A 23,983-nucleotide genomic window follows, 5' to 3' on the forward strand; every position below is an offset into this window, starting at 1 on the left:
GCGGGCCGGCAAGGTTGCACCGGATCAAACACGTGCTCTACGAATGATTTTGATAATAATTATTATTGTCGTAGTATTCACCTCGCACAATGTATTTTCGTAATGCTAAATTGTGCAGAATTGTTTTGTTATTAATTCCTACACATAAACCAAACACTCACACACTCACGCACTACACTTGAATATACGGAAGCGTGTGCTGCTGACGGAACAGCGATGAAAGTGAAACGTAAACAAACCACACTACCTTCATTTCTGTTTTGTTCGAAGGCTACACGCATCAGAGCAAACCAACCGTCGCTTGGGAGCGTTTTAGTTCGCGAACAGCTGATTCCAAAGGCACGGAACATTGAGAGAGCACGTTCAGAGAGATAGACAGAGAAAAAGATAGATAGCAAGCGAGCGTTTTTGGTGAAGTTGGACAAAGCAACGATGAAGTATGCTAAGAAACGTGAAGTTACAAAGCAACCAAGGACAAAGAGCACCCGGAGGGTGCGTACAAAGTAGAACATTCAACGTTGCACGACTTTTACGCATACGCGGTAAAACAACATCACAACAAACCACACTACGCTTGCTATTCACCTCACTACTACTATCGATTGTGAAAAAGACGTTCGGTACAGTCTTGCGCGAGGTCAACAAACTTTCGAATTAGATTAGATGGAGGGTTCATAGGAATACGCAACAGTGCAACTGCAGCACTACACCCGAACGAATATTTGCAACCAGTTCACTGGCACGTAGCATTACTGTACATATGCCTCGCAAAGACGACTGGAATGAGACAGAGATTTTTAACAGAGAGTTCTTTCTGCCTTACCTGCACGATGAAACAATCGAAACTACTAGTCGTCCCGAAACGCAATGTAAAAATCGCCTACCTAAGCAGCTGCACACAATCACACTGCACATGGCTCACCATCCATCCATCATGCGTCTCCATCGACTTCCGTAACCCACTTATAACCCCCGAATGGTTCTTAACGTATGCAAGCACCTCGAACACGGGAAGCAAACTATATTGAATCAACCAATAAGTATTGTTCAACTTATCCACACACACTGGCGAGTCGCGCCCGGTTTCCCTTTCTGAGGGTACATCAGCGAAAAATGACACCCCCTACTCATAAGCAAAAAACTAGAACGTAAACATGGGACGACGACGAACTATGAACAATGACAGCACGCGACGGTGCATTCACAAGTAACAATTCACCACGACCAACTCACCAAAAACCCCTTATTTTCAGCGTTAGCAGGGATAGGTGAATTCCTTTTTGGTGAAAATGTATGGAAAAGGTGTATATTGCTAAGATATGCTGATATTAAAAATATCGGTAAAAAATTGTCATGACTTCCAAAAATTAAAGGTATATGTGAGAAGAAGCCTTGATATTTTGATATATTTGATTTGTCATTTGCTTTTGTATCCTGGCTGTGGGCTGCTATTTTCTTCGCAAGCTTATCCTGGGCGCCGTCCTTTGCAGGTTTCGAATAGATATAATCTTCACACTCCTATGTTAATTGGATCTAAGCAGCGTTCGTGTGTGTGGTCTGTGATAAAATAAATCAAAAAAAATAAAAAAATAATCTGTGAAACTGATAATCTGTGATAAAATCTGTGAACAAAACTTTTGAAAAGGAATAGTATATTTACAAGCTTCGGCTTTTTACAAGCTTTTGGCAGTTTTCTTCGTCTCAGGGCTATACGGGTGTTGTTGAGGTCAATCTGTTTGAACCCAATAGTAATGAATTCAGTCTTGCATTTTAGGCAAGGCGGAAGGATGTAGCATATCACACAGAAATTGGCAAATGGTCCGCAATGATATTACCAGCAACAGCAAGAAAACTGAACAAGAACATTGTAATACTTCGCATAAATTCCCGCTCATGTGAGGTGTTTCCCGTTACTTCTTACTTCATTTGTTTATATATACTCATCAACTGCTATATATTTATCTGTATACTAGTACATATACTCATCAACATATTCGGACGTTGTAGGCATCACCGCCAGACTATTTATACCAAATCTTCGCATGAAACGAAACACAGTGTGCAAGGTGATGATTATTGCTCAAAACGTGATATTTGAAGAGGGATTTGCAGTTAATGGACGTTATCTGTAATTTGGTAATCTGGCGCTGCGGTTGCAGCACGGCATCAGAAACAAAAGAAATAGCATTTTTCAATCATTGTGAATTGAATAGCATTATGCGTTTTGTGACACGTAGTACAATTCTTTTGCCAATCGAAAACGAGACAAACGCGAGATTCAACGGCAATAATATCTTATCTCACAAACACCTATCTGCCGACTAATGATCAGGCATCGAACAGATGATCACAGGTAAGAAGAACCACGTAACCTGAAATCATTGCATGCACCCACAACAAAATCACATTTCATTTATCATTTATCAATTGAGTTCTTTCTATTATTACTCACAACAGTATCAATCTGATTAGATAACCCGATTATCTTATTGAAATGTTGTGATATTTAAGCGAAACATTCTATTCGTAGTTTATCTTTCTTTTAGAATTGATCTTTTTTGTATGCGTATATTGTAAATAATAGTGCATTCCGCTTAGCTGCTCTTGGAGCAAATCACATTTTCTTTCCAAGAGGTGTCGCGGTTATCTGCTTTTCAATAAGAGAATGATGTTAAGGGTGCCCGCTTTTGTGGTGCATTTACTACTGTTTGCCACAACAATCTGTATCATTTCTCTTTTAAATTCGATATCGATCTCAATTTCACCACAAAGTGGATATTCAGCAGCAAGCAGTATAATCTTCTTTGATATTCTTTTACAAACGTTGGATCGAGTTGTAACTGCAGCAGCACTATAATATTGAACAACAATCGACAGATTTTTTTTATGCGGTGCAGGGTTGTAAAACACAGCCGCAGCTTATAGGTAGCCGTACTATGATTGTCCACCCGTGTATGGCGTTATTTGGCGATAAGCTCTAACATTTGTACCATCGACATTGAAACATAATCTCCAGCTAACCGAGTAAAACTTTACGCATCATGCTACTGCTCGGCTCACTGCCCGGATCCGACGAGCTTGTATCTGCAACGCATCTGTAGGACAAAATAGAAATGTTGTTTTATTCCGCTGCTTTTATTGTAATATCAACTGGTTAGTGAAATAAATTAATTGCTTACTTTGAGGAGCATAAATACTGCAACAAAGGAATACGGTATTTGCCACAGAAATCGACGAACTTGATATGTTCCACCCGATTGTCGAAAAATACTCCTAAAAATATTAAATATACAACACGATAACATATTAGAAAATTCAAACACCTCACACTAATGCATCCTTAGGTTGCTCACCTTTGCAATTTGGGTTGACGCAGCAGTTTGCCGTCTGAAGGTACTCGATCAAGGTACGCGGTAAATCATCCGCTCCATATCGAATGGCACAGGTTTTCACAGTACGTCCAGCGAGCTCCAGCAAACTTGGCGGATTCAATGTCATATCCTTTACAAAGCGCACGACCAATGGGTTGTCGCGCAGACTCAACTGTGGATGCAAAATAAAGTAAACGTAGTTAAGTCACACAAAGTTAAACAAAACGTGTTTGTGTGTTTTTTTTCTTCCTCATTAACTGAATTCTCCACGTGAGCGTGTCGTGATTGTCTCTCAGTGTCACCTCTCCAGTAAATGTGCGATTCCATATGTTTTGTTCTATTGAAAGTGCATGTCATGTTAAAGTGCGAACTACGCTAGCTAATCGTACTGCATCATCGACGATCAGTGTTATCAGTCGTGATGCTCTTTGTCAACGGGAGCCCTTTCCTTTATATCACCTCTCACACTATTAATCAAGATCAAACAGGCTAAATTGTACAAGCGATGACGTGGTTTGCTCAAGACTTACTTAGTACTTTATGTTGTGTTTTCTTCATCATTCCAATCATCGCTTTGGACGGAGTGAACAACAATATGGTAATATTAAAAGCATTCACAGAGTACTTGTGCCTATGATCGGAATTCGACTTCAATATTATTCCATATTTTTGATAAGCATAATCAAAAAATTAAGCACCGATCATATCGGATCCATCCAGCAGCTAGATTTCTTATTAAAAACAAATATGTTATCTCATAACCATAAAGAAAAAACAGAATTCTGTTCTGAGGCTATTCTGTTATATTAAGCTTTTCTTAAACCTGCAATTACCGTAATCTAAAGTGGATCTAAAGTGGTTTTGTGACAAGAAAGTTACACCATTAACAATCGCCGTTCAAACAAAACCGCACCGTTGCGAAAAAGTGGAAGCAACTAGAATTGTCTTTATCGGATTTACCACTCAATTTGTCAACTATCACTCCAGAAGCTGTAATGAGGTCAAGACGCCATACGTTAGCGTTGGCCACAATGTCACAAACCTTCAACAGTGTCCTGCAACAGTAACGTACCTCAGTTAAGTTTCGCAACGTTATAATCTCCCGCGGAAGATGTCTTAAACGATTTTTGTGCAACAGTAGCGACTTTAGATTCACCAGCCGCGCTATGGACGCAGGGAGCATCTCTAACAGATTATCACACAGGACGAGTGCGTGCAGATGATTGAGCAGTCCAACAGTCTCCGGTATCTCGGAAATCAAGTTTCCGCCGAGTGAAAGCAGCTGCAGGCTATAAAGAGTGCAAACATTATATATTGTTATTATACACTTATTAGAAAACATATTTACTACAATCATATAAAAGCATTAGCTAAAAAAGGCTTTTGGTAAGGTTGATTATGAATTTGAACATTATTCAAGCGGTTTCATTATGCTATTATGCTAATAACATAAAATAATAAAATTTTCACATGTAAACGAACGCAATAAGCAATAAACGCACACAATAATGAACAATAAAATGTTCCCCAAAAGCGTTCCTGTTGTGTTCAAGATAACGGTACTATCTCATAACACTGGAGCAATTGCTATCTCCCAGGCCGTTTAGTGTAAGATAAACGAACTGTCGCCGCTTCGCAACTGTTTCTAATAACGTGCGAAACGCAACTAGGACCATGAAATGCGTTATCATGATAAAACAAAACCCAAACGGCCATATCAGCTGTTTCTCGAATTCAAAAGAGCATTGAGCTGGTCTAACAATCAGAAACAAATTACGTCAAATGCACTTGCTTCGCCTCAATATTTAATATTTTTAACCGAACTACCCTCATATATCGGTCATATGTTCGTTATTCGTTAGCAATCGTTATTTGGAATTGTGTGTTCATTTAGCTTACTAACATCACTAACCAAGAGTGATGTATCCACTATTTCAATGCTTTCAGGTATTTCTATTCTCATGCAAACTTACTTTTGCAGCTTCCATATGTCCTTTGAAACGTTCGTGATCTGATTGCCGCCTAAGTAAAGATATTTCAGAGACCGCAGCTCAATCACTTGTTCGGGAAAGTGTGCGAAACGGTTACCACTCAAATTGAGCTCCTTAAGACCGCTCCCGACAGCTGCTAGCAACGATTTTGGCAGCGACTTATCCGTCAGCAAATTGTTCTTCACGATCAGCGTCGTCAGCTGGCATTGCGTGATCACCTCGGGTAGCTCTTCCAGGCGGTTATTGCTCAGATCCAGCACCTTCAAATTGGTAAAGTCGCCAAGCGACAGCGGCACCCTTATCAGCTTGTTGTGATTGAGCAGCACCGTTTCGATATCTTCGGCCAGCTTCTTCGACTTCGAAACGCGCAACAGATCGTCGTCGAGATGCCGCTTGTTCGAATGGCCCAGATCGACGGTTTTCTGTTCGCGCGAGTCGCTATCGCAGCTGTCCGAAGTGTAGACGACATCCATTTTGTGGTGTAGGCGTTGCTTTTCGAGACTAAAACCCCACGAAGCAAGTGTCTTCAGTATTATCTATCACCGTGGACCAACGTCCCGCACTGAACCAGCTGTTCTACGTTCTGGAACACGTACCCTGCGCTCCGTCGATCGATCGAGGCATCGAAAGATAACCGACGAAACCTGATGAACTGCTGGTCCCGGTGGTTTACTGCTGCAAAAGAGAGACAGAGAGAGAGAGAGAGTTTCAGAGACGTAGAACATATAAATACGCCGGTCATATAAGCGGAAGCGCACTGTCCTAGCACAAACACCACTCACACAGAAGACACAAACAAATCAGACCAAAATGCTAAAACCTAAGATGAAAATAGAACAACCGATAAATAAAAATGACACACAGTCACACATTCTCGCGGCTACACAACATATGATGGGGTGAAGGATCAATTAAGGCACTTTGAGATAATAAAATACACTACTAGCAACGTAAGCTTAATCAAACTAAGAATATTCAAGTATTGAAGGAAGGTTTCACTTGCTTTTTTACTAACTTACTGACAATCTTTCGCCCACAGAGAACCGCGTCTCGTCGCGGCTACAACACAAAATGAACGAATGTGCTCGCACGCATGCGATTCACTTCGCGCAACAAGTGTAAAGTATTTGCGCGATAACAACCCAACGACAACAACGACAGTCCGTCGCTTCGTCCGGTATTGTTACCGTTGAGAGACCAAATCAATGGCTTCGGGTGAATCGACAAATAGCTCGTTTTATATAGGCTACGGTCTTGTTTCCATCTCTTTCAAGGCCGGGTAGGCTGGGTGGGCGCATGGCGGTGCGGTGGGTAGATAGATTTTGCGATGATAAACATGAGAAAATCAGTCCACCACCAGTACCGCATCATGCAATTTTCTATTACCTTTTTTTCCTGCTTCGAGAGGACACTTGTACGAATCTCTTGCGCATAGGAATCAACCCGGTGTGTGTTTGGAACGATTCTTTTTCGGTAGTGTGCGTGGTTGTCGTCGCCCGTTATCAGCCAGCGCAGGTTGCCCGCTGCTCCCTCTTGACGGCGATTGGATGAACGGCACAATGCACTATGGACATTCGGTTGCCCGCGACAGTACACGCTGTCGTATGCCAGATGGGATGAGGAACCCGCTAGCAACGTCAAAACAAAAAAAAAAAAGAAACAGCCTCCAGCAAACTTATTGCTACAGGAGGACGTTGCAAAACGGCATACCAATTCCACGACCGTCTAACTGTTCAGGCGACTTCCAACTGATAGAACCATTGTGCAAATGTATTGTACTAGCCCGCCACAGCCCGAAACTACGCGCACATACGCATCTACCAGACATTGAGAATCGTTCAATTGAAAGTGGGAGATTGGTACCTCCGCTTATCGCGGCCGTCCCTTTAGCTTCCCATAGATGGGAATAAAAGAAAAAAATAGTTTGATAATCGCTAGTAGCAATACTAACAGTGACGTACACCAACACACCAACGTCCAGACCGAAGGAACAGAGAATTTTGTGAACAAAAACGCATCACTCGTCCATCAAGAGACAAGTGGTCGTTTGAAGTGACTTAAATGAAATTATGAAACCTTCCTCTTACAAACGATACATGGAATTGTCTGGCATCAATTGTCTTAATCGGAATAAATTAATGATCATTCAGCAACGCGATCAAGGACTGGACAGCGGGAAAATGGTTATCACTCCCTTTTGAAATCGAACGTGCATTGTTTGAAATGCGTGCGAATGGTTTGAAAGATTTTTTTTAGCAATGTGAAACGGTATAAACTAATAGATGTAAAGCTAAAAATAGAATTAAAAATTACTCACAGAGTGCAAATAAGGCAAACAGAAAGTGAATGCTAATGTGTAGTAAAGGATTTTGTAAAAATTTAAACCAATAGTAGGTGGTGAAACTAGCAAATTGATATCAAAACTACCACGCCTTCTCTCACCTCAGATTAGTTCAATATATTCGTCAACAGAGACTCTCGAATCATATGATTTGGCGTTCGGGTAAATGTCGTTAAACTTTATCGTCGACTAGTTCAATACTAAGCGTTGCTGCAGCTCACTGGCGGTCAGTTGTACAGCTGAACAGCTTCCAAACATCAACTTAAGCTATGTTGTTTTTTTTTATAAATAAATAAATATGCAGATTCTTTTACGCCTACACTGAACGAGATCGTGTTTACAGCGCACAATACGAATGTGCTGAATCGTCATCTTCTCCACATAGTTGCTTCAGCGATTTTCCCTTCAAACGAATATACTCCTGGTACCATTTGTTAATTTTCGATGCTTGCCGTTCCTCAAAGTAGCTAATAGCGTCGTGGATGAAAATGTCGTTCTGCAATCGCTGGGTACCGTTGGCAAGTGCGGACCGTGATAGCTCGTCCGCTATAGAATTTCCACTCACCTCCACATGCCCCGGTATCCACTGTATCGTAACTTGAAATGTACGCGCCAACTCGAGGATTTCGTTTGCAACCGCGTTGCGATACCGGGAGTTTCGATTTTTCTTCAAAAACGTGCACGCCGCTTGGCTATCGGTTAGCAATACCGCTCGGTGCAGGCTCCGTCTGGCAATATGTTGCATGGCTACCTTGATCGCCAGTGTTTCCGCCGTCATGATACTAGTGTCGAGCTTCAGCTGAATGGCTATCCGCACGTCGTTCGTTTCGTCGTACACACCGATGCCACACTGACCATCCGGAGATTTTGAAGCATCCGTGTAAATGTGTACACAGCCACAGTATTCGCTTTCCAGCACGTATTCGGTCAGGCGGCGCAGAGTTTCCGGCTGCAAATTGCATTTTCCGACCTGTAACTGTTCGAGTGATGGATTAACCCGCACATCGGTCAACAGTTCGGCGGTACGTATGTGCTTCGCGATCGCCTCAAATATATAACGATTCTCGAGAAATATTCTTTGCACGATCGACAATGGCTTTCCGGTATCCAATGCTTCCAGGTCTCGTAGTTCACTGTATGTACGATTGTTGCTGCGGCAGTGTTGAGCAATTTCACGAGCAGCAATCATTTCGCGGGCCAACTCAAGCTGTTCCCTCTTCGCAAGACGCTGGCGATGTTTCCGGTACTCCAATAGCAGAGCGTTCCGACACATATTCCAGCCTCCAGTGTCGCTATGCATTCCCCGAGCCGCACAACGGTTATCCAACGATGGGGCTAAGCTTTGTGAACGGCAACTGCAGTATTCTTTCAAGTGACTTAGAAACTTTCTGTACAAAGTGACCCACAATTCATAGCGAGTATACATTTTCAATCTCGAAAAAACGAGCACCGTAACAAACCGTAACTTATATTCCGATACTCAAATTTTGCTACCAAAACAAAACACAACCTTCGCGACAGATTCAAGGGCCTACTACGCATCAGCACAATTCTCTTCAGCACCAAGAGTCTAGGGTTCGACGAATACCTCTCACACAAACAACACCGGCAGTATTACCTTTCTTGATTTTTTTTTCACCGCCACACACGATCGCACAAGAGTGATACGCAAACAATTAGAATAATAGAGCGACGTAGATGCGCACCAACATCACGTTAGTTCAGATTATTGTGCCGCATTGCAACGAGATGCGAGAAGAATCTTTTGAACCTTTGCATCCTTCGTCATCTGACACCCGTTCAAAACAACATCAGCTGTCAATCCGTTTGTACCCAGGCAGCAACTATGGCAAATTTTTGGCGGATTTTCGAAAATTCGCACTCAATGATGGTCGGATCTTCTTTCCTTACAGTTCTGGTCAATCTGGAAGTACGAGTAGGTTCAGTAGAGACAAGAACACATAGACGACTTCGTCTTGGTGGTGCAGCGAGTTCTAGTCGGTATCGGTTCGAAGTCGTTTATGCCTTCTTGTACCTTCTGGACCTGTTGAACCCAGCTGATCCCAAATATGGGGCGAGCTCGCTACATCCATGGGTAGACAACCTTCTTCTACCTATGGATCAAATTCAAGTTAGTTCCACCATTGGGTAGGACCTCCAACTCCAATCTATCAAAACCGCTATACCCTAAGGTCGACGTCGATTCCGGTAGACTAGGTAGACTAGGCTCGTCAGGATTGGGCCTTGAAATGAATCGCCCATGACACCACTAGTTTCGACGATTGTTGCCAAATCTTTTCTTTTTTACACGAACAAATTTAACGACGTGCGCCTCATTCAGTGTGAATTGTTCGACTTTTGCTTTGGGAAGATTAGAATTACCCAAAAATTGGGAATTTTGTTTAAAAATAATTCTACGACGATTTGATCACAAACGTCTTTTATGTCGAAAATTTATGTAAGAACTAGTACAGGCAGTCCCCGAAATACGCGGTTCCTCTTATACGCGGAGTCGGAGATACGCGGTTTTTTTAAATTTGTTTCTAGCACAATATCTAAGCAAAAAGGTGTAAAATTGGTCTAAAATAGCTTCCTTTGTCAAATGAAACATTTGTTTTTAGTTTATTTTAATGTATTGTATAAAAAAATTGCCTGGTTTGCTGAATAAATTAAGGTCAGAGAAGCTCAACTTCGAAAGTTAGATACTTTGAAGTACAAACGATTTTACTCCCGGATTCGACTTACGCGGAAATTCGAAATACGTGGATTTTTCCCGGGTTATAGCGGTCCGCTGTAATAGCGTATCTCGGGGACTGCCTGTACAACTGTCAAATATGCATATTATGGCACAGAAAAGACGAACGACACATACAATTTGTCATTGTATCTGCCGAACCCGGAATTTAGACGCCGCCAGAACAATTCAGTCGGTTTTTCGCGTTAATTGCGGGTATTATTCGAATCGTTTGTGCTGTTTGCTTAACTAAACAATCCAAGAAAATGGTTCAATCAAACGGTGCCGAATTGACCGAACATGAGGCAGAACTGTACGATCGTCAGATTCGCTTGTGGGGCTTGGATTCTCAGAAGCGGTAACTATTTCTCGGTATTTTTTCGTAATGCGATGCAACATTCAATTTTGTACTCTGCTCCGTCTACTCTACAGTCTCCGCTCGGCCCGCATTCTTATTGCTGGCCTAAATGGCCTGGGTGCGGAAATAGCCAAAAACATCATTTTGGCCGGAGTGAAATCTGTGACACTGCTGGACGACCGGAAGGTTACACAAGAAGACTACTGCTCCCAATTTCTGGTTCCGCAATCGTCCCTTGGAAGCAACCGGGCCGAAGCGTCACTTACCCGTGCCCAGATTTTGAATCCGATGGTTGAACTGAAAGCCGACGCCGAAGCGCTCGATACGAAAGAGGACGCATATTTTAAAGAGTTTGATGTGGTTTGTCTGATCGGTGCGTCTACTGCACAACATGTACGCGTGGACACCATATGCCGGGAGGCAAATGTGAAATTTTTCGCCGCGGACGTTTGGGGCATGTATGGATTCTGTTTTTCCGATTTACAAACGCATGAGTTTGTGGAGGATGTCGTAAAGTATGTGGTGGTATCGAAACCACACGAAAAATTTAAACGTGAAACCATCGCCACTGCGGTTAAGCGTACGCTGGAATTTCCACCTTATCAGTGTCTGCTGGACTTCAATTTTCGGGATGCATCATACGCACGGTGTCTCAAGAGAAATGGACCAGCTCTTCCCGTACAACGAGTGTTGCAAAAATTTCGTGACCAAGAACAGCGCGATCCAGCCTATGCCAAGCGGGAGGAGGATGTGAAGAAACTTCTACAACTGCGCGATACGCTCGCCCCGGAGATAATTTCGGATCCATCTTTTGACCATGTGTTTGCCCAGATCTCCCCCGTGGCCGCCATAGTGGGAGGCGTTGTGGCACATGAAATCATCAAGGTCGTCTCGCAGAAGGAAAGACCACATCGCAACGTGTTTCTGTTCAATCCTGACACATGCTGCGGATTCGTAGATACTATCGGTACGGAGAAGTAATGCTTAAATTAATTGTATCATTGCGCCGTTGTGGTGTGATTGTTTTACATTAATTTCCAATAGAAACGTCTATGCTATAATTTCTATTCCATAATACATGTTCATACGCGCGTTTCTTCTCAACAAATCTTTTCTAATAAATCATATCGTCATCGATGTATGACACTTTGAAATACGAAATACGTTAACGATCTTTGAAATACACTGCACTAAAGGTATGCATGATATCCTCAGAAATGTAGCTGCAAAACGGGTTTGTCTTTAAAAGCGGTATGGTTTACTATTTTTCCCACAACAGAATCGTACAACCTTGGAGATAAACCTTTTGGTTCACTTACTTTTATCCCAAGATCTAACTCAGTGAGGACAGTTCCAGGATGTACGTCATTAGCATATACTAACGATTTTCCCAACTTATCGCAACACGGTTGTTCACAATCTAACAACTTTCTGTCCTGTACGCCTACCTCCTTCAGAGCAACCATTAACTCACGTTCATTAAAATCCTCTTTATCTAGAACCCCTCTCAGTTGATTGATTAAAGAAGCTGTACCTCCTGATAGTTTTGCCTCCAGCGCTCTGATACAACGTACCATTCGTGTGAATTCGGCCGGATTTAACGATGCCTGATGATCCGTTCCTTTCCACGATTTATCCAACGTGAAGTGTCGCTCGATGATCTGTGCACCTAAACCTACGCTTGCTACCGAAAGCTGTATGCCCAGCTCATGGCCAGAATAACCAAAAGTTAGCGCCGGAAAATGACTCCGAAGCAGGGGAATCATTCGCAACATCGTATCTTCCACCGGTGTCGGGTAGGACGATACACAATGCAGCAATGCTACATCATTACGATGACGGAACATACTGTACATAGTGCAAATGTGATTCCAATCTTGCATTCCAGTGGAAATTATAAGTGGAACGGTTCGGTTGGCAGCGTAACGAAGAAGTGGCACATTATCTGCATCACCAGAACCGATTTTAATGAAAGGAACACTTAGTTGCTCTTCCAGCTCGCGGAAGGAAACTGCGTCCATAGCGGATGCGGTAAAAGCAATGTCGATCTCGCTAGCAAAGCGTTGCAATTCTCGATACTGTACGATCGAAAATTCAAGCCACGATTTATGCTCCCCATACGTGCTGCCCCAAGAATTAGGTCCGACGTAAGAGCGTGCCAGAGCATCGGCGGTAAATTTTTCCGTCAAATTCGATCGTTGAAATTTTACACAATCTGCTCCACATTGCTGAAATGAAGTGAACATGGTTTTGTAACTTATTCAGTAGTTTATTGAAATTTAACCACTAGCGAAACTTAAAATGATTCTACCTTTGCCGCTTTTATCATTTGCTTTGCTATAGACAGGGACCCTTGATGGTTCTGGCCAATTTCGGCGACTATGAACGTTTTCCCCTGTTCATTATTCCATAATGCCATACTTTTCGACAATTGACATGCGTAGGTTTTACACTAATTGAACACAGAAACAATTTATATACAAAACGCGCCGAAACTCCACACGCAGAAGATGATGATGATGTTGATAGGAATGAGTGTATGACACATATTCATGTTCCGCCATCCTCCCTTTCTCATGCTTATGCTCCAGCATCGCAGTTTTTCTCTCCATCAGTACAGATACAGCCCGTAAACTGTCACTAAGCAAAACATGGTTGAGTTCTTAAATTCGGCCGTCGCATAGTTATCGCATTCCGTATCCCAACGGCATCGTGCAACACATTTGCAACCGGCACCCAGCTGCTGACCAATCCACACCTGAACCACATGTTTGTAGTGGTGCATTTCCAAATCCTTTACTTGCAGACTTATCTCATCAGCCATCGACTTCGTCCAGCGCGATGCATCTGCAGCCGAATATGTTTGACCTAAAACGGTACCCAATAGAGTAGATTTTAAACTTTATGGACTTCTTAAATCTCTGCCCTTAAATGATTAGATATCTTAACAGTTTGGCTAGACTTTTTGCTCCTATTTATCCTACCAGTTAAGGTTTCCGTAAGCACGTTGTTGATTATTTCGCGTATCTTTTCCGATTTAAATGTTTCACTCAACTCCGGCCGCATCTGATACCCCGCTGGTGACGGTGGAATGTTTCCTGCTTGAGTTTCGTTGAACGGCATCTTAACCACTTTTTGGTATGTTTAAATAAAGTGCTTTAGTTAATATTGACACTGCCCTCACTGGAAAAAGGGTAGCCTGGGTAGATTTGTTTTGGTTTCCAAAGCGACGAATACGTTATTTATGTGCCGGCTGTTATGAATACAGTAGATGCTCAATATACGCTTTATACACTTTTCCTTTATACGTTACGCTAGAACGCGTTTTCGTGCTATTGTATTCTACTTCTTTGTCATATCATCTTATTGCTCGCATTATTTCGATAATTGTAAGATAATCGAGAATCAATTTCGCTTTTCAATTACGAAAAATTTATTGAAAATTCATCTATACATAGCTGCGTACAAAATGACAATTAATAGTTTAACACATATCTAGTCGCCTGGATGACAAGAACTACTTTTGAATTGCTGCTGGCACGTGTTTATAAAAGAATCCAAACCAGAGTTGCAATAAAGCATTACGCACATTATTGTTAACAGAATTGTATTTTTCTTCCCGCTATCATCTATCCTACAGACACGTAGGCATTGAAAAATCAAATGCATTACATCGTGCTTTACCATGTTTGTATGTGGCTTCAGCAACTGTTCGCTTCTTTTCTTGCAGGTATGTTCCCATTATTACGAATATCCTATTACAACATGAACGATGCATTCATGATCCCTTGGAAATAAATCTTATTACAATGGATGTCCTTCCAGCTCTTCAGTTCTTTCTGCATGGGGAGCTTGCGCTTGTACAGCGCAGGACGCGTATGATACCATATGTTTAACATTTTATACTTAATTCGTCTCCGTTGAATGCTTCACGCAGCACGAATCATTGACTTTTAGGTTAGAACCGAGCCATTCTTAGTTGATTTGGCTTATTTCGATATAATCCTAGAATCATGAGCACAGACTTTATCGCTTAAAGGAGGACTAACCAATGCCTAACGGAAACAGTAAGTAGGTAAAGGTGTGTTTCATAAAACAAAACTAAGTCTATATACTAATTCGTACGTCTGAAATGTTTGTATGCAATACTTCTCCCACTAGGTGGTGCCTATGAAATAAAACTGATACGAAACGTGAAAAACTCTAGCCAATTGGGAGGAGCGTAGAGGTAGAAAACAGTGTTACCATTGCAGACAGTGGTGTTGGTTTTGGGTCAAGAAAAAAACCTGAAACAACAATACACGACAATTGAACGGAACTTGTGTCCCGGCCCCTTTTCACAGCGCCACTACGTGGGTTTATCACATTGCAGTATAGTCTAGCTGAATGTTCATCTGCCGTACGCCTATCGCTTCGAAGATCATGCGCGTGTGTTGTACCACGTACTTGGGATCAACGTTTTTCGATACCTCCAGCTTGATGACACCTACGTACACGTCGGTGCAGAGGGTCCAAAAATGTGGCTCCTGTACGCTATACACACCGGCCAGACCGGTCACCTTCTGATAGCAGGATGGCAGTAATCGATCCAGCGCTACCGGTTGGCGCTGCATAAGCACCATAACCGATTCTTTGATCAACGAGAGCGTACTGAGCCCGATCGTTAGCGCAATGAACATGCTGCAAATGGGATCGGCTCGCATCCAACCAAACAGCTGCATCAGCACTGCCGATATAATGACACCTACCGACCCAAGCGTATCGGCTAGAATGTGCAGGAAGACACCACGCATAATCTGCGAGTTGGTCGAAATAATCTCACTGCCACCTCCATGGTTGTGGTGGTGATCGCCAGCACCGTGTGAATGCCCATGGTGATCGTTATGATTCGACAGCAGGTGATGAGTATCGTGGCTGTGATGATTCATTGCTCCACCATGGGAATGTCCGTGACCACCGCCACCACCGCCGTGCGAATGACCGTGGCCACCGCCCCCACCATGCGAATGTCCATGGCCACCGTGTTGGAATGCATAGATACCGACCAGGTTCACCAGTAACCCTAGTACCGAGACGACGAATAACCGTTCGTGTTTTACTTCCGGAGGCTCGATAGCACGTTCCACTGCCTCCGACATGATGAAGAATGCAATAAACAGCAGAAAGAGACTGTTCACAAATCCAGCTAGAACTTCTGCACGCACGTATCCGTAAGAATATTTCTCATTAGCCCGCCACTTCGTTATAACGGACGCAGCTAATCCGGCCAACAACCCGGTACAGTCGAAGAACATGTGGAACGAATCCGAGATCAACCCTTGAAGTAGACGTTAAAATCTATTAGCATCGTTCAACTGCTACGTAACAGTGGCCCACTCGAAACTTACCTAAACTGTTCGTCCATATTCCGTACATCAGCTCGACAAAGGCAAAGCTTAAATTAAGCAGTAGGAAGAAAAACAAATTTCGCGAATTGCGATCCGACAGAATGAGCCGGCTCCAACTGTTGAACTTCTCCCGTATTCGATAGCCAAATCCACGGGAATCCTTATGCGTTAATGGCAGCATCGTGAGGGTGAAGGACAAAACGCTGATAAGCACTTGGAAAAAAAATGATTTACTGCCGCAGGATGTAGTCAATCGTGGAGGGGAAATGAATTGGTCGAAATCAACTCGATGTAGCTCGTACGGGGTGGGGTGCACGGTACCTTCTGCAGAGATCTATCGGAAACCTGTGCTCTGCAATGATAAACCAATAATCGATCGTTACCGATAACGTACAGTGAAGGATGATTCGTATAGTTGATAGTACGAGATTTATAGCTGTTGTCGTTAGAGTAAAAATAAATCAAACATAACTATTCACTACGCTTCTTGTCTGGTCCATTCAGTAGGTCTGGCACACCACGTATTATCCCGACCCTGACCAAGATTGTAAACAATGCTATTTCCCCGGAGTGCTTATGCCTTGTTTTGCTTACGTATGCACAACTGACCAAATAATGATCCATTTCAGAAGCTTCCTTGTTTCGATATGAGGCCAAACAAGGTGCCGTTAGAAAACCGACGGAATAAGCTAGCACTACGCCCATGTTTTTGTTCTCATTTCAAAACCCCGACGTACGTATAACAATTGGACGACAGCAGGAACATTGCGGAAGCAAACACCGATCGCGACACAGCACAGAGACTACCACGAACAACTAAATACATACCCTATGTTGCGGATAAGCTTTTCGATCCGTATTGGTCACGGTTGCAATGTGCTTCAAAGATCAGCATCGTTTGTAAGACATTATCTAAATTTATTTCGCTTTTTGGATTCCGTTTGTCGGCTGACCGAGCATCCGTAATTGCACTCCGAGCGGTGTAGATCTTTTTTCGTACACGGTGTTGACACGACATCCGAGCCGATATGACAGCTGTGTGATTGGGATTGTACACACTCTGTCGCAATAGCGATCAATGCTTCTTTCAACGCTTTCGAAGTACGTTCAGTTTGCACACAAAAGCCTTGCTAATTATCTCTATTTGTTCCTTTCCCTCGGAATACGATTATGTATCATTTTATTTTAAGTATTTTTAATTGCGAACGCATTGGTAACGGGTAGAACAAACAGCTCGATATTGTGCGCTTTGTAAACAATTGGGGTTTCACTTTTATCATCAATATGTTTTACGTCGGCTTTTTAAAACATTCATAATTTGTGTTGTTTTCGCCTAAAATAATTGTTTAACAACATTTTTCGCATCGTTTTCATTAATTTGTACTGAATAAAAAAGTCGATAGAACGCAGATTTTCTGACGTTTCCCGTTTGACGTTGAAAGTGTGCGTTTTTACCTTCTATGCGTTCATCCACTTCCTTCTTTCTATCAACTGCCGCCGACGTTCTCTTCCTTTTCGAGTCCATACTTCAGAATGGTAGGTTCAATTTAGCTGAGTTTTTGCGAAAAATATCGCACCATTTGCGTGAAATGTTTGGCGTAGTTGGCTTAAATATGCATCAGGGTGTAACTGAAGCAATATAGTTCAATATTGTGTGAAAAACTACTCAGATAAACCACCCAGTCGGTGGAAAAATAGTGAACCGCAGGTGTTTAGGGGCTAGTGGTTCGGATGTGTATAAACATCTATTTGTATCACTCACCATTAAACCGGCCGCAATGCAAATCGAATCATTTCACATGGAAGCAAATGATGCCACTGCTGTACACTAATATGTTGTTTTTGTTTCGATTTTAGCCTCCGAAGAAGGATACCAAGGGATCGGCGAAACAGCCGCAAAAAACCCAGAAGAAGAAGGAGGGAGGATCCGGCGGAAAGGCCAAGAAGAAGAAGTGGTCGAAGGGAAAGGTCCGTGACAAGCTAAACAACCAGGTCCTTTTCGACAAGGCCACGTACGATAAGCTGTACAAGGAGGTCCCTGCCTACAAGCTGATTACCCCGTCGGTCGTATCGGAAAGGCTGAAGATTCGTGGATCGCTAGCGAAGCGCGGTCTACGTGAGCTCTGCCAGAAGGGATTGATCAAGCAGGTCGTGCATCATCACGCTCAGGTCATCTATACCCGCACCACAAAGGGAGACGATCCAGTGGCGTAATCTGATGATTCCGTTGTTTGTTTTGTGAGTGCAAAGTGCTCATCCATCTAGAGCCAACGAAGGGAACGGTTTCTGGGGAAACATTCAGAATCTATACCCTTTATGTGTATCCATCATTAAACGCTTCGGAAACGGAATGGAAGAAATATACTTCTTGTAAACTAAGTGAACGATAGTGATTTTTTATTAATTGTATATCCTCATGCCTTGCACTTGGCTTTATCAATCGTTGCGTTTTCGCCTGGGCTCTCTGCGTTCGGCGGCATTATTGTGCTTCTTAAATCCCTTTTTTTGATTCATATGCTTTTCCTTCTGGTGCCGAATGCGGCGGGATTGTTTAAGCTGTTTCTGCTGATGCACACGCGCTTTCTGCCGGAAGGCCTGGCTTTTCTTCATAGATTTCATTGCGTAGCGCTTTAATTTATGATTCAACTCTTTCTTTGAGCGAATGCCCTCCAGATTGAGTACAGGCCCTTTTTTCGGTTTCGCTTTATCTGTTTCAGTGTTGTCTTCCTTTTCCTCTCGATCATCAATCAAATCCTCTTCGGCCAACTGTTTGTGTTTTCGTTTAACCCTTTTCTCTCCTTCAAGCTCCATACCGGGGATAACACCGAGTTGCTGTTCTTCCAGAATATCATCGCCATCATCACTTAATTCCTCGGGGTCTGATTCTTCATCTTGCTCCGCTATACCACGATTTTCACCTATCCAATTATTTTCCTTTGCCAGATCCCGGGTAGACAGTTCCACTACCTTTACTGTAACATTTTCCGTATCGTACTCATCCTCTTGTTCGTCTGCCTTATCCTCTTCCGTCAGCTCCGGAATAGGCTTGTACGTATGGTATAGATTACGCATTTTTTCTTTCGCCTCTGTACGTATCCTTTTCGTTTCTTCTTTAAGCTTTCGTTGCATTTCTCCTTGAGCTATTTTTCGGCGATGCTGCTTGCGTTTGTGAAATCCAGTCAGAAACTCTCTAAAATACAGGATACGATCATTAGCGTTCTTTCAATTACGACGTTCTACCACACGACTCATTTGATCGGTCGGCCACGTTTGTTACTTACATCCGCTTTTGGGGATCGAATACCAATTCAGTCTTTTTCCTCTGAAAAGGTTTTTTATTGCCCCCGTCTGATTTACGCTTCATTTTCGGGAATCGCTTTAAAGACACGGTTTTAGTACGAATTTCTATCTGACCAAGCGCGGTCTTCTACAAAGCCGGTGTTAGTTGGAAGGTTGTAAACAAAGAACGCGTGCACATTCTTCGCAAGTCGATGGCAACAAATCGATGAAAATCATGACGTTCAGGGTTGGTTCGGTATTTGGAATCTGCCAATTGCTATCATAAAATGTTTTTTTTTTTTTAATTCATTCAATCTACGTATAATTCAAACGTAATTTACATTACATATTACTACAACAGGTTTTTTTTAACCATTTCGATAAGAACCGTTTGCCTTGTGTTTTTTTCAATTTCGATAGCTTCAGTTTCATCGACAAATCATGCCAGCTGATTACCTAAAAGTCGACCAACATTTTTTTGTTGCAAAACGTCATTGCGTGTCACCGTTTCTGTTTTTATTCGCAAGCAAATTCGTCGTAATAATATTTGCTTGCACTCGTAACCTTTCTTACTAATTAACAATGTGCGATTCAGATAGTGAAGAATTTGCAAGTGCAGATGAAGATTTCGAAGAGATTGAACCAGACGAGCTGGAAGAGGTGCTCCAAAGCACAAAACCTTCGGATGTATCCTCCAAGAGAAAGGCACAGCTTGCAGCATCGACAAAATCTGCAAATATCGACGTGGAGCCTGCAAGCACAACTATATGCGAGCCCAGTGATGCTCAACTGGTGGATAAAACAGATTTCCATGAAGAAAGTAACACTGCTTCATCCGATAAAATTGTAAATCAGCCGAAGATTTTGGAGAACAATTCCGACACATCGCAGGTTCAGTTTACAGGGTCCTCTTCGGCCACGAAGGAAAAAGGAAACGTTGAGTCAGATCCTATTCTTACAAAACATGTTGAAACAAATAAAACATGCCTGGAATTTGCCAAACATAAGCCACCGTTGGCACAGTCTAACCCCGGAAATGCGAAATGTGACGAAAAAGACTTTGAAAACAACGCAATACCACGCGAAGCAAACAGATCGCATTCGCCTTCCGAAACAGTCAATACACCCAAGAAACTTGTGCTTAAACCGGCCAAACCACAAATGTTGGAACAGCCCTTGGCGGAAATGAAGGAAAAAATTAGCGAAGAAGAAAGCAAATCCGGCGCAGATGAGGGATGGGATGATTTTGACGACGATTGGGGAGATTTCACCGTTGGAGGTGGTAGTAGTGCCGCGGACAAAACCGATAATAAGCAAACGAAGAGTTTAAGTAGGGATACCCATTTCGAGAATCCTTCGACGGTGGATAACTCAACAAAAGCCAGCTTCAGAGATGTGGATATCGATGAGGTTGAACACAGGCTGAAGGATTTTATGAAGCATAAGGATGATCCCCCTTTGACATCCGTTCTTGATCGGCTCTCGATGGGAGGAGATAACAAGACAACAGGCGATTCCGGACAGTCGTGGGGCAGCTGGAAGCCATCCTGGGGTGGAGCCGCTGTTTCCTTCTTATCGAACGCATCCAAATCGGTTGCCTCGATTACGACCAACATTACGCAGGTGATCGAATCGGGTATAGGAGTGCCAAATCCGGAGGAGTTAGCCCGCCGTCAAGCAGAGACAGAAGCTAAGCTGAAATCTGAAGGATACATTCGAGAGGAAACTGAAACAGACGAGAATGCGCCGTCGGCTGAAAGGCAAACGGAAGACCGATTCGGATTTGATCAACTCGTTTCCGGTGTGACACAGATAAGCAGTAAGGTTATTACGGGGGGTTTGGATACGCTCGAAGGAATTGGGAAGAAAACGATGACCATATTGCAAGAGAATGATCCAGGTTTGCTGAATAAGCGAAAGTTGCTCGGTTTACAGCCAAACGACGGTGTGGTGTTGAGCCAGGTTCTTCGGGAGGCAAAAGCAAAGACGGAGGAACGCGAACGAAATCTGAAGCAAATCCAAAAGCATCAGTATAAGAAGAAGCTTCACTTTGAAACACTGTTTGACGATTATCACGGGTTGGTGCATCTCGAGGCACTTGAGATGCTATCGAAACAAGCATCTCTGAAGCTGGAATCCCTGATGGCGCCACTGACGGGAAAGGCACTCGAAGAACTTCAAGAAACCATGAGCGAGGTGAAGGAACTGTGCGAACTTCCTGAAATGGACAATGACGATGCGGATGGGCTGCACACGGCGGTCGATCTGGAATCAAAGTTGAAGGAAACCATCGTTGACCTCGATCCGAATGTTAGGGTCGACTTTGGAGAGATCGTAAAGAGTTGGATGGAGTACACTGAGTGGATAGATACCAGGCAGGATGAACGAACAGGACAGGATGTGTTTGAAAAGGCCATGCGTGCTCTAGCACAAACGACGGCCCTATGTGTCTTGCGGATGCACAAACTGGCGGAAATTCTACTCATAAGCGAACATCACAGTACGGCCACTGAGGCCGATGTGCTGGTTCAGCTAACGACAGTATTCTGCTGGCATCTGAGCGGCGTTGCGACCAGATTTTGCTCTGCGCTCACGAAAATGAAGGATGAGTCTGGGCATGATAATGACAGTGCGCTTATTACCAACATATTTTTAGAGGTAATTTCATCAACCAGAACTTTCGGATCAACCAGAAGGTTCTGTGACGTGTAAAACCAGCAATGTATCATTCTAATGTATGTTTCCTCTTTTGCAGGGCTCGAACAGCACGTCTTACGTTCAGAATGCATTTCACCTTTTCATTCCGATCTTACAACTGGGTGCGGCTTAAAGTAACTAACGTTGTCATCCTCGAAAGTTACATTTCCGCTAGCAATGCAAGCATCACCAAGATGGGTGTTAAATTTCCCTACATTAATCGCTTCGAAGCCACCTCATCGTTATTTTAGTCTAAACGATTTTTATTGGATAAATATACATAAGAAACACAAGTAATCATTTCCACCGATTCTTCTGAGTTTAGCTGAAATGAAAACCCTCTGCGTTAAACGCTTGCAAAACTGCCATGAAGTCATCGATGTCCATCGTTCGCGCACGCTTGTTGCCAGCGTCCACCTTTTCCAGTATGCTTTCCACCATATCTTTCACGTTGAGATCCATCGGAACGTCAACGTTCTTCAGCGAGCAGTGCAGTTTGTAGTTATCTTCCAGCGTAGCCAATACCGTCGTCTGTTTGAATGCTGCGGCAAGTGTTTTGTTTTTACGTAGAAAAGCAATCCGTGTCAATCCATCCCATTCCGTATAGTTGATCGGTGGTGGTGGATTGCGTGGCTCTATGCGTACCACACTCGATTCAACCTTTGGCGGGGGTTTGAAGTTGTTTTTTCCCACCTTCATCAACATGTCGACACGGGCGAGCAGTTGGGTGTTGATGCTTAGCCGACAATACAGCTTATCGCCCGGTTTAGCCACAAGTCGTTGAGCAAATTCACGCTGGAACATTAGCACGGCGCAGCGAAAAAATGGCCTATGAAGCAACAGTTTGAACACGAAAGGCGAACTAATCTGGTACGGCATGTTAGCGACACAAATGTCGAAAAACGGTAGTTCCGTTTTCAGCACATCACCGATCAGGATTTGCAGTTTCGGCTGCATATGGGTGCCCTGTACGCGCTTCTGAAGTTCCGCTACGAGCCGAGTATCAATTTCGCATGCCACTACTTTCTTCACCTTTTCTAGTATCTTTACCGTCATGTTACCGGTACCGGGACCGATTTCAAGCACCACATCCGTAGGGCGCAGAGCCGCCTTTTCCAACATAGAGGTGATGACGAGCGGATTCTTGAGAATGTGTTGACCGAAATCTTTGTTGAATACAATACCTAATGGAACACACTAATTGTAAATTATCTGTGCCTCGAGTAGTAGTAATTCTACTTACCCTGCTTTGCGACTCCTTCGTGCGAACGAGATTTCTTTTCTGCACGTACTTTCGGCATTTTATTACTGTAAACTGTACCGCGCTCCGTTCTATTGCTGTAGCATACATGCACTGTAAACAAATACCATGCGCGGAATGAGAAAAAAACTGTGTACTGTCAACCACGTGCTGCAACTGTCAAATTTCAAACTAATCACAACAAACCAGATGCGGTCAGTTGGAAATTGCCCAAAACCAATGGATAGTACCATCAGCGAATCGTCGCGTGCAAATCAATAAATGTACAATAATTCTGAGAACCATTACCATTTCTGAATCAAGTACTATTTAAACTCCACAAATTGCACAAACATCTACAAGTGCTTTCTGCTTTTCATTCCTACGCCAGGATATTTATTTACGAACATACTTCAAACGAACAACACAGAAATGGAATGGAATCCTTTGAAATAGGTTGCCTAGGAAATAGACAGCTAATGATGAGAGTAGTATTTTAGACGATTATTATAATTTGGCCCCGTACGGAGAAGAACACGTATTACGGTAGGCAAAACATGTGATGTGATGTGATGCGCAAGGGAT

General features: G+C 43.0%; 9 protein-coding genes across 9 annotated transcripts; 3 read left to right on the forward strand and 6 right to left on the reverse strand.

The window, feature by feature from the left end:
- Positions 1 to 2,936: 2,936 nt before the first annotated feature.
- On the reverse strand, positions 2,937 to 5,835 carry LOC128706820 (leucine-rich repeat-containing protein 58). Its single transcript, XM_053801761.1, has 5 exons — positions 5,345 to 5,835; positions 4,444 to 4,660; positions 3,354 to 3,543; positions 3,180 to 3,273; positions 2,937 to 3,095 (listed from the first exon to the last, which is right to left on the reverse strand). The coding sequence occupies exons 1-5, from the start codon at positions 5,833 to 5,835 to the stop codon at positions 3,017 to 3,019; spliced, it is 1,071 nt and encodes a 356-aa protein (XP_053657736.1). The 3' UTR covers positions 2,937 to 3,016.
- Positions 5,836 to 10,703: 4,868 nt separating this feature from the next.
- On the forward strand, positions 10,704 to 11,776 carry LOC128707719 (SUMO-activating enzyme subunit 1). Its single transcript, XM_053802677.1, has 2 exons — positions 10,704 to 10,795; positions 10,870 to 11,776. The coding sequence occupies exons 1-2, from the start codon at positions 10,704 to 10,706 to the stop codon at positions 11,774 to 11,776; spliced, it is 999 nt and encodes a 332-aa protein (XP_053658652.1).
- A 230-nt stretch (positions 11,777 to 12,006) lies between these two features.
- LOC128707124 (sialic acid synthase) lies at positions 12,007 to 13,214 on the reverse strand. The gene is made up of 2 exons (XM_053802071.1): positions 13,107 to 13,214; positions 12,007 to 13,023 (listed from the first exon to the last, which is right to left on the reverse strand). The coding sequence occupies exons 1-2, from the start codon at positions 13,212 to 13,214 to the stop codon at positions 12,007 to 12,009; spliced, it is 1,125 nt and encodes a 374-aa protein (XP_053658046.1).
- Positions 13,215 to 13,406: 192 nt separating this feature from the next.
- LOC128708252 (dynein light chain Tctex-type protein 2B) lies at positions 13,407 to 13,918 on the reverse strand. Its single transcript, XM_053803212.1, has 2 exons — positions 13,780 to 13,918; positions 13,407 to 13,663 (listed from the first exon to the last, which is right to left on the reverse strand). The coding sequence occupies exons 1-2, from the start codon at positions 13,916 to 13,918 to the stop codon at positions 13,407 to 13,409; spliced, it is 396 nt and encodes a 131-aa protein (XP_053659187.1).
- A 1,238-nt stretch (positions 13,919 to 15,156) lies between these two features.
- Positions 15,157 to 16,363, reverse strand: LOC128707325 (zinc transporter 7). The gene is made up of 2 exons (XM_053802276.1): positions 16,183 to 16,363; positions 15,157 to 16,112 (listed from the first exon to the last, which is right to left on the reverse strand). The coding sequence occupies exons 1-2, from the start codon at positions 16,361 to 16,363 to the stop codon at positions 15,157 to 15,159; spliced, it is 1,137 nt and encodes a 378-aa protein (XP_053658251.1).
- Positions 16,364 to 17,675: 1,312 nt separating this feature from the next.
- Positions 17,676 to 18,482, forward strand: LOC128709498 (40S ribosomal protein S25). The gene is made up of 2 exons (XM_053804503.1): positions 17,676 to 17,718; positions 18,040 to 18,482. The coding sequence occupies exons 1-2, from the start codon at positions 17,716 to 17,718 to the stop codon at positions 18,394 to 18,396; spliced, it is 360 nt and encodes a 119-aa protein (XP_053660478.1). The 5' UTR covers positions 17,676 to 17,715; the 3' UTR covers positions 18,397 to 18,482.
- Positions 18,483 to 18,618: 136 nt separating this feature from the next.
- Positions 18,619 to 19,546, reverse strand: LOC128718105 (nucleolar protein 12). The gene is made up of 2 exons (XM_053811779.1): positions 19,464 to 19,546; positions 18,619 to 19,372 (listed from the first exon to the last, which is right to left on the reverse strand). Exons 1-2 carry the CDS (start codon positions 19,544 to 19,546, stop codon positions 18,619 to 18,621), a joined length of 837 nt encoding a protein of 278 aa, XP_053667754.1.
- A 497-nt stretch (positions 19,547 to 20,043) lies between these two features.
- LOC128707979 (protein FAM114A2) lies at positions 20,044 to 22,291 on the forward strand. Its single transcript, XM_053802936.1, has 2 exons — positions 20,044 to 22,119; positions 22,217 to 22,291. Exons 1-2 carry the CDS (start codon positions 20,044 to 20,046, stop codon positions 22,289 to 22,291), a joined length of 2,151 nt encoding a protein of 716 aa, XP_053658911.1.
- Positions 22,292 to 22,479: 188 nt separating this feature from the next.
- On the reverse strand, positions 22,480 to 23,459 carry LOC128719857 (probable dimethyladenosine transferase). Its single transcript, XM_053813496.1, has 2 exons — positions 23,402 to 23,459; positions 22,480 to 23,342 (listed from the first exon to the last, which is right to left on the reverse strand). Exons 1-2 carry the CDS (start codon positions 23,457 to 23,459, stop codon positions 22,480 to 22,482), a joined length of 921 nt encoding a protein of 306 aa, XP_053669471.1.
- Between the last annotated feature and the right edge of the window lie 524 nt (positions 23,460 to 23,983).

Source organism: Anopheles marshallii, chromosome 2 (assembly GCF_943734725.1).
Source record: "Anopheles marshallii chromosome 2, idAnoMarsDA_429_01, whole genome shotgun sequence".
In the NCBI taxonomy this organism is placed as follows: Eukaryota; Metazoa; Arthropoda; class Insecta; order Diptera; family Culicidae; genus Anopheles; species Anopheles marshallii.

What these genes read in the sequence shown, in the direction of transcription:
- LOC128707325 (XM_053802276.1), bottom strand. Translation starts at nt 16,363, where the DNA reads ATGCTGCCATTAACGCATAAGGATTCCCGTGGATTTGGCTATCGAATA. An exon ending in AATATGGACGAACAGTTTAG is followed by an intron (nt 16,113 to 16,182) that starts GTAAGTTTCGAG and finishes GTCTACTTCAAG; the next exon opens with GGTTGATCTCGGATTCGTTC.
- LOC128708252 (XM_053803212.1), bottom strand. Translation starts at nt 13,918, where the DNA reads ATGCCGTTCAACGAAACTCAAGCAGGAAACATTCCACCGTCACCAGCG. An exon ending in GCTTACGGAAACCTTAACTG is followed by an intron (nt 13,664 to 13,779) that starts GTAGGATAAATA and finishes GTACCGTTTTAG; the next exon opens with GTCAAACATATTCGGCTGCA.
- LOC128707124 (XM_053802071.1), bottom strand. Translation starts at nt 13,214, where the DNA reads ATGGCATTATGGAATAATGAACAGGGGAAAACGTTCATAGTCGCCGAA. An exon ending in AAATGATAAAAGCGGCAAAG is followed by an intron (nt 13,024 to 13,106) that starts GTAGAATCATTT and finishes ACTTCATTTCAG; the next exon opens with CAATGTGGAGCAGATTGTGT.
- LOC128719857 (XM_053813496.1), bottom strand. Translation starts at nt 23,459, where the DNA reads ATGCCGAAAGTACGTGCAGAAAAGAAATCTCGTTCGCACGAAGGAGTC. An exon ending in CGAAGGAGTCGCAAAGCAGG is followed by an intron (nt 23,343 to 23,401) that starts GTAAGTAGAATT and finishes GTGTTCCATTAG; the next exon opens with GTATTGTATTCAACAAAGAT.
- LOC128707979 (XM_053802936.1), top strand. Translation starts at nt 20,044, where the DNA reads ATGTGCGATTCAGATAGTGAAGAATTTGCAAGTGCAGATGAAGATTTC. An exon ending in TTACCAACATATTTTTAGAG is followed by an intron (nt 22,120 to 22,216) that starts GTAATTTCATCA and finishes CCTCTTTTGCAG; the next exon opens with GGCTCGAACAGCACGTCTTA.
- LOC128707719 (XM_053802677.1), top strand. Translation starts at nt 10,704, where the DNA reads ATGGTTCAATCAAACGGTGCCGAATTGACCGAACATGAGGCAGAACTG. An exon ending in GGCTTGGATTCTCAGAAGCG is followed by an intron (nt 10,796 to 10,869) that starts GTAACTATTTCT and finishes TCTACTCTACAG; the next exon opens with TCTCCGCTCGGCCCGCATTC.
- LOC128706820 (XM_053801761.1), bottom strand. Translation starts at nt 5,835, where the DNA reads ATGGATGTCGTCTACACTTCGGACAGCTGCGATAGCGACTCGCGCGAA. An exon ending in GACATATGGAAGCTGCAAAA is followed by an intron (nt 4,661 to 5,344) that starts GTAAGTTTGCAT and finishes CACTCTTTATAG; the next exon opens with CCTGCAGCTGCTTTCACTCG. An exon ending in CAGTATTTATGCTCCTCAAA is followed by an intron (nt 3,096 to 3,179) that starts GTAAGCAATTAA and finishes TTTGTCCTACAG; the next exon opens with ATGCGTTGCAGATACAAGCT.
- LOC128718105 (XM_053811779.1), bottom strand. Translation starts at nt 19,546, where the DNA reads ATGAAGCGTAAATCAGACGGGGGCAATAAAAAACCTTTTCAGAGGAAA. An exon ending in TTCGATCCCCAAAAGCGGAT is followed by an intron (nt 19,373 to 19,463) that starts GTAAGTAACAAA and finishes CCTGTATTTTAG; the next exon opens with AGAGTTTCTGACTGGATTTC.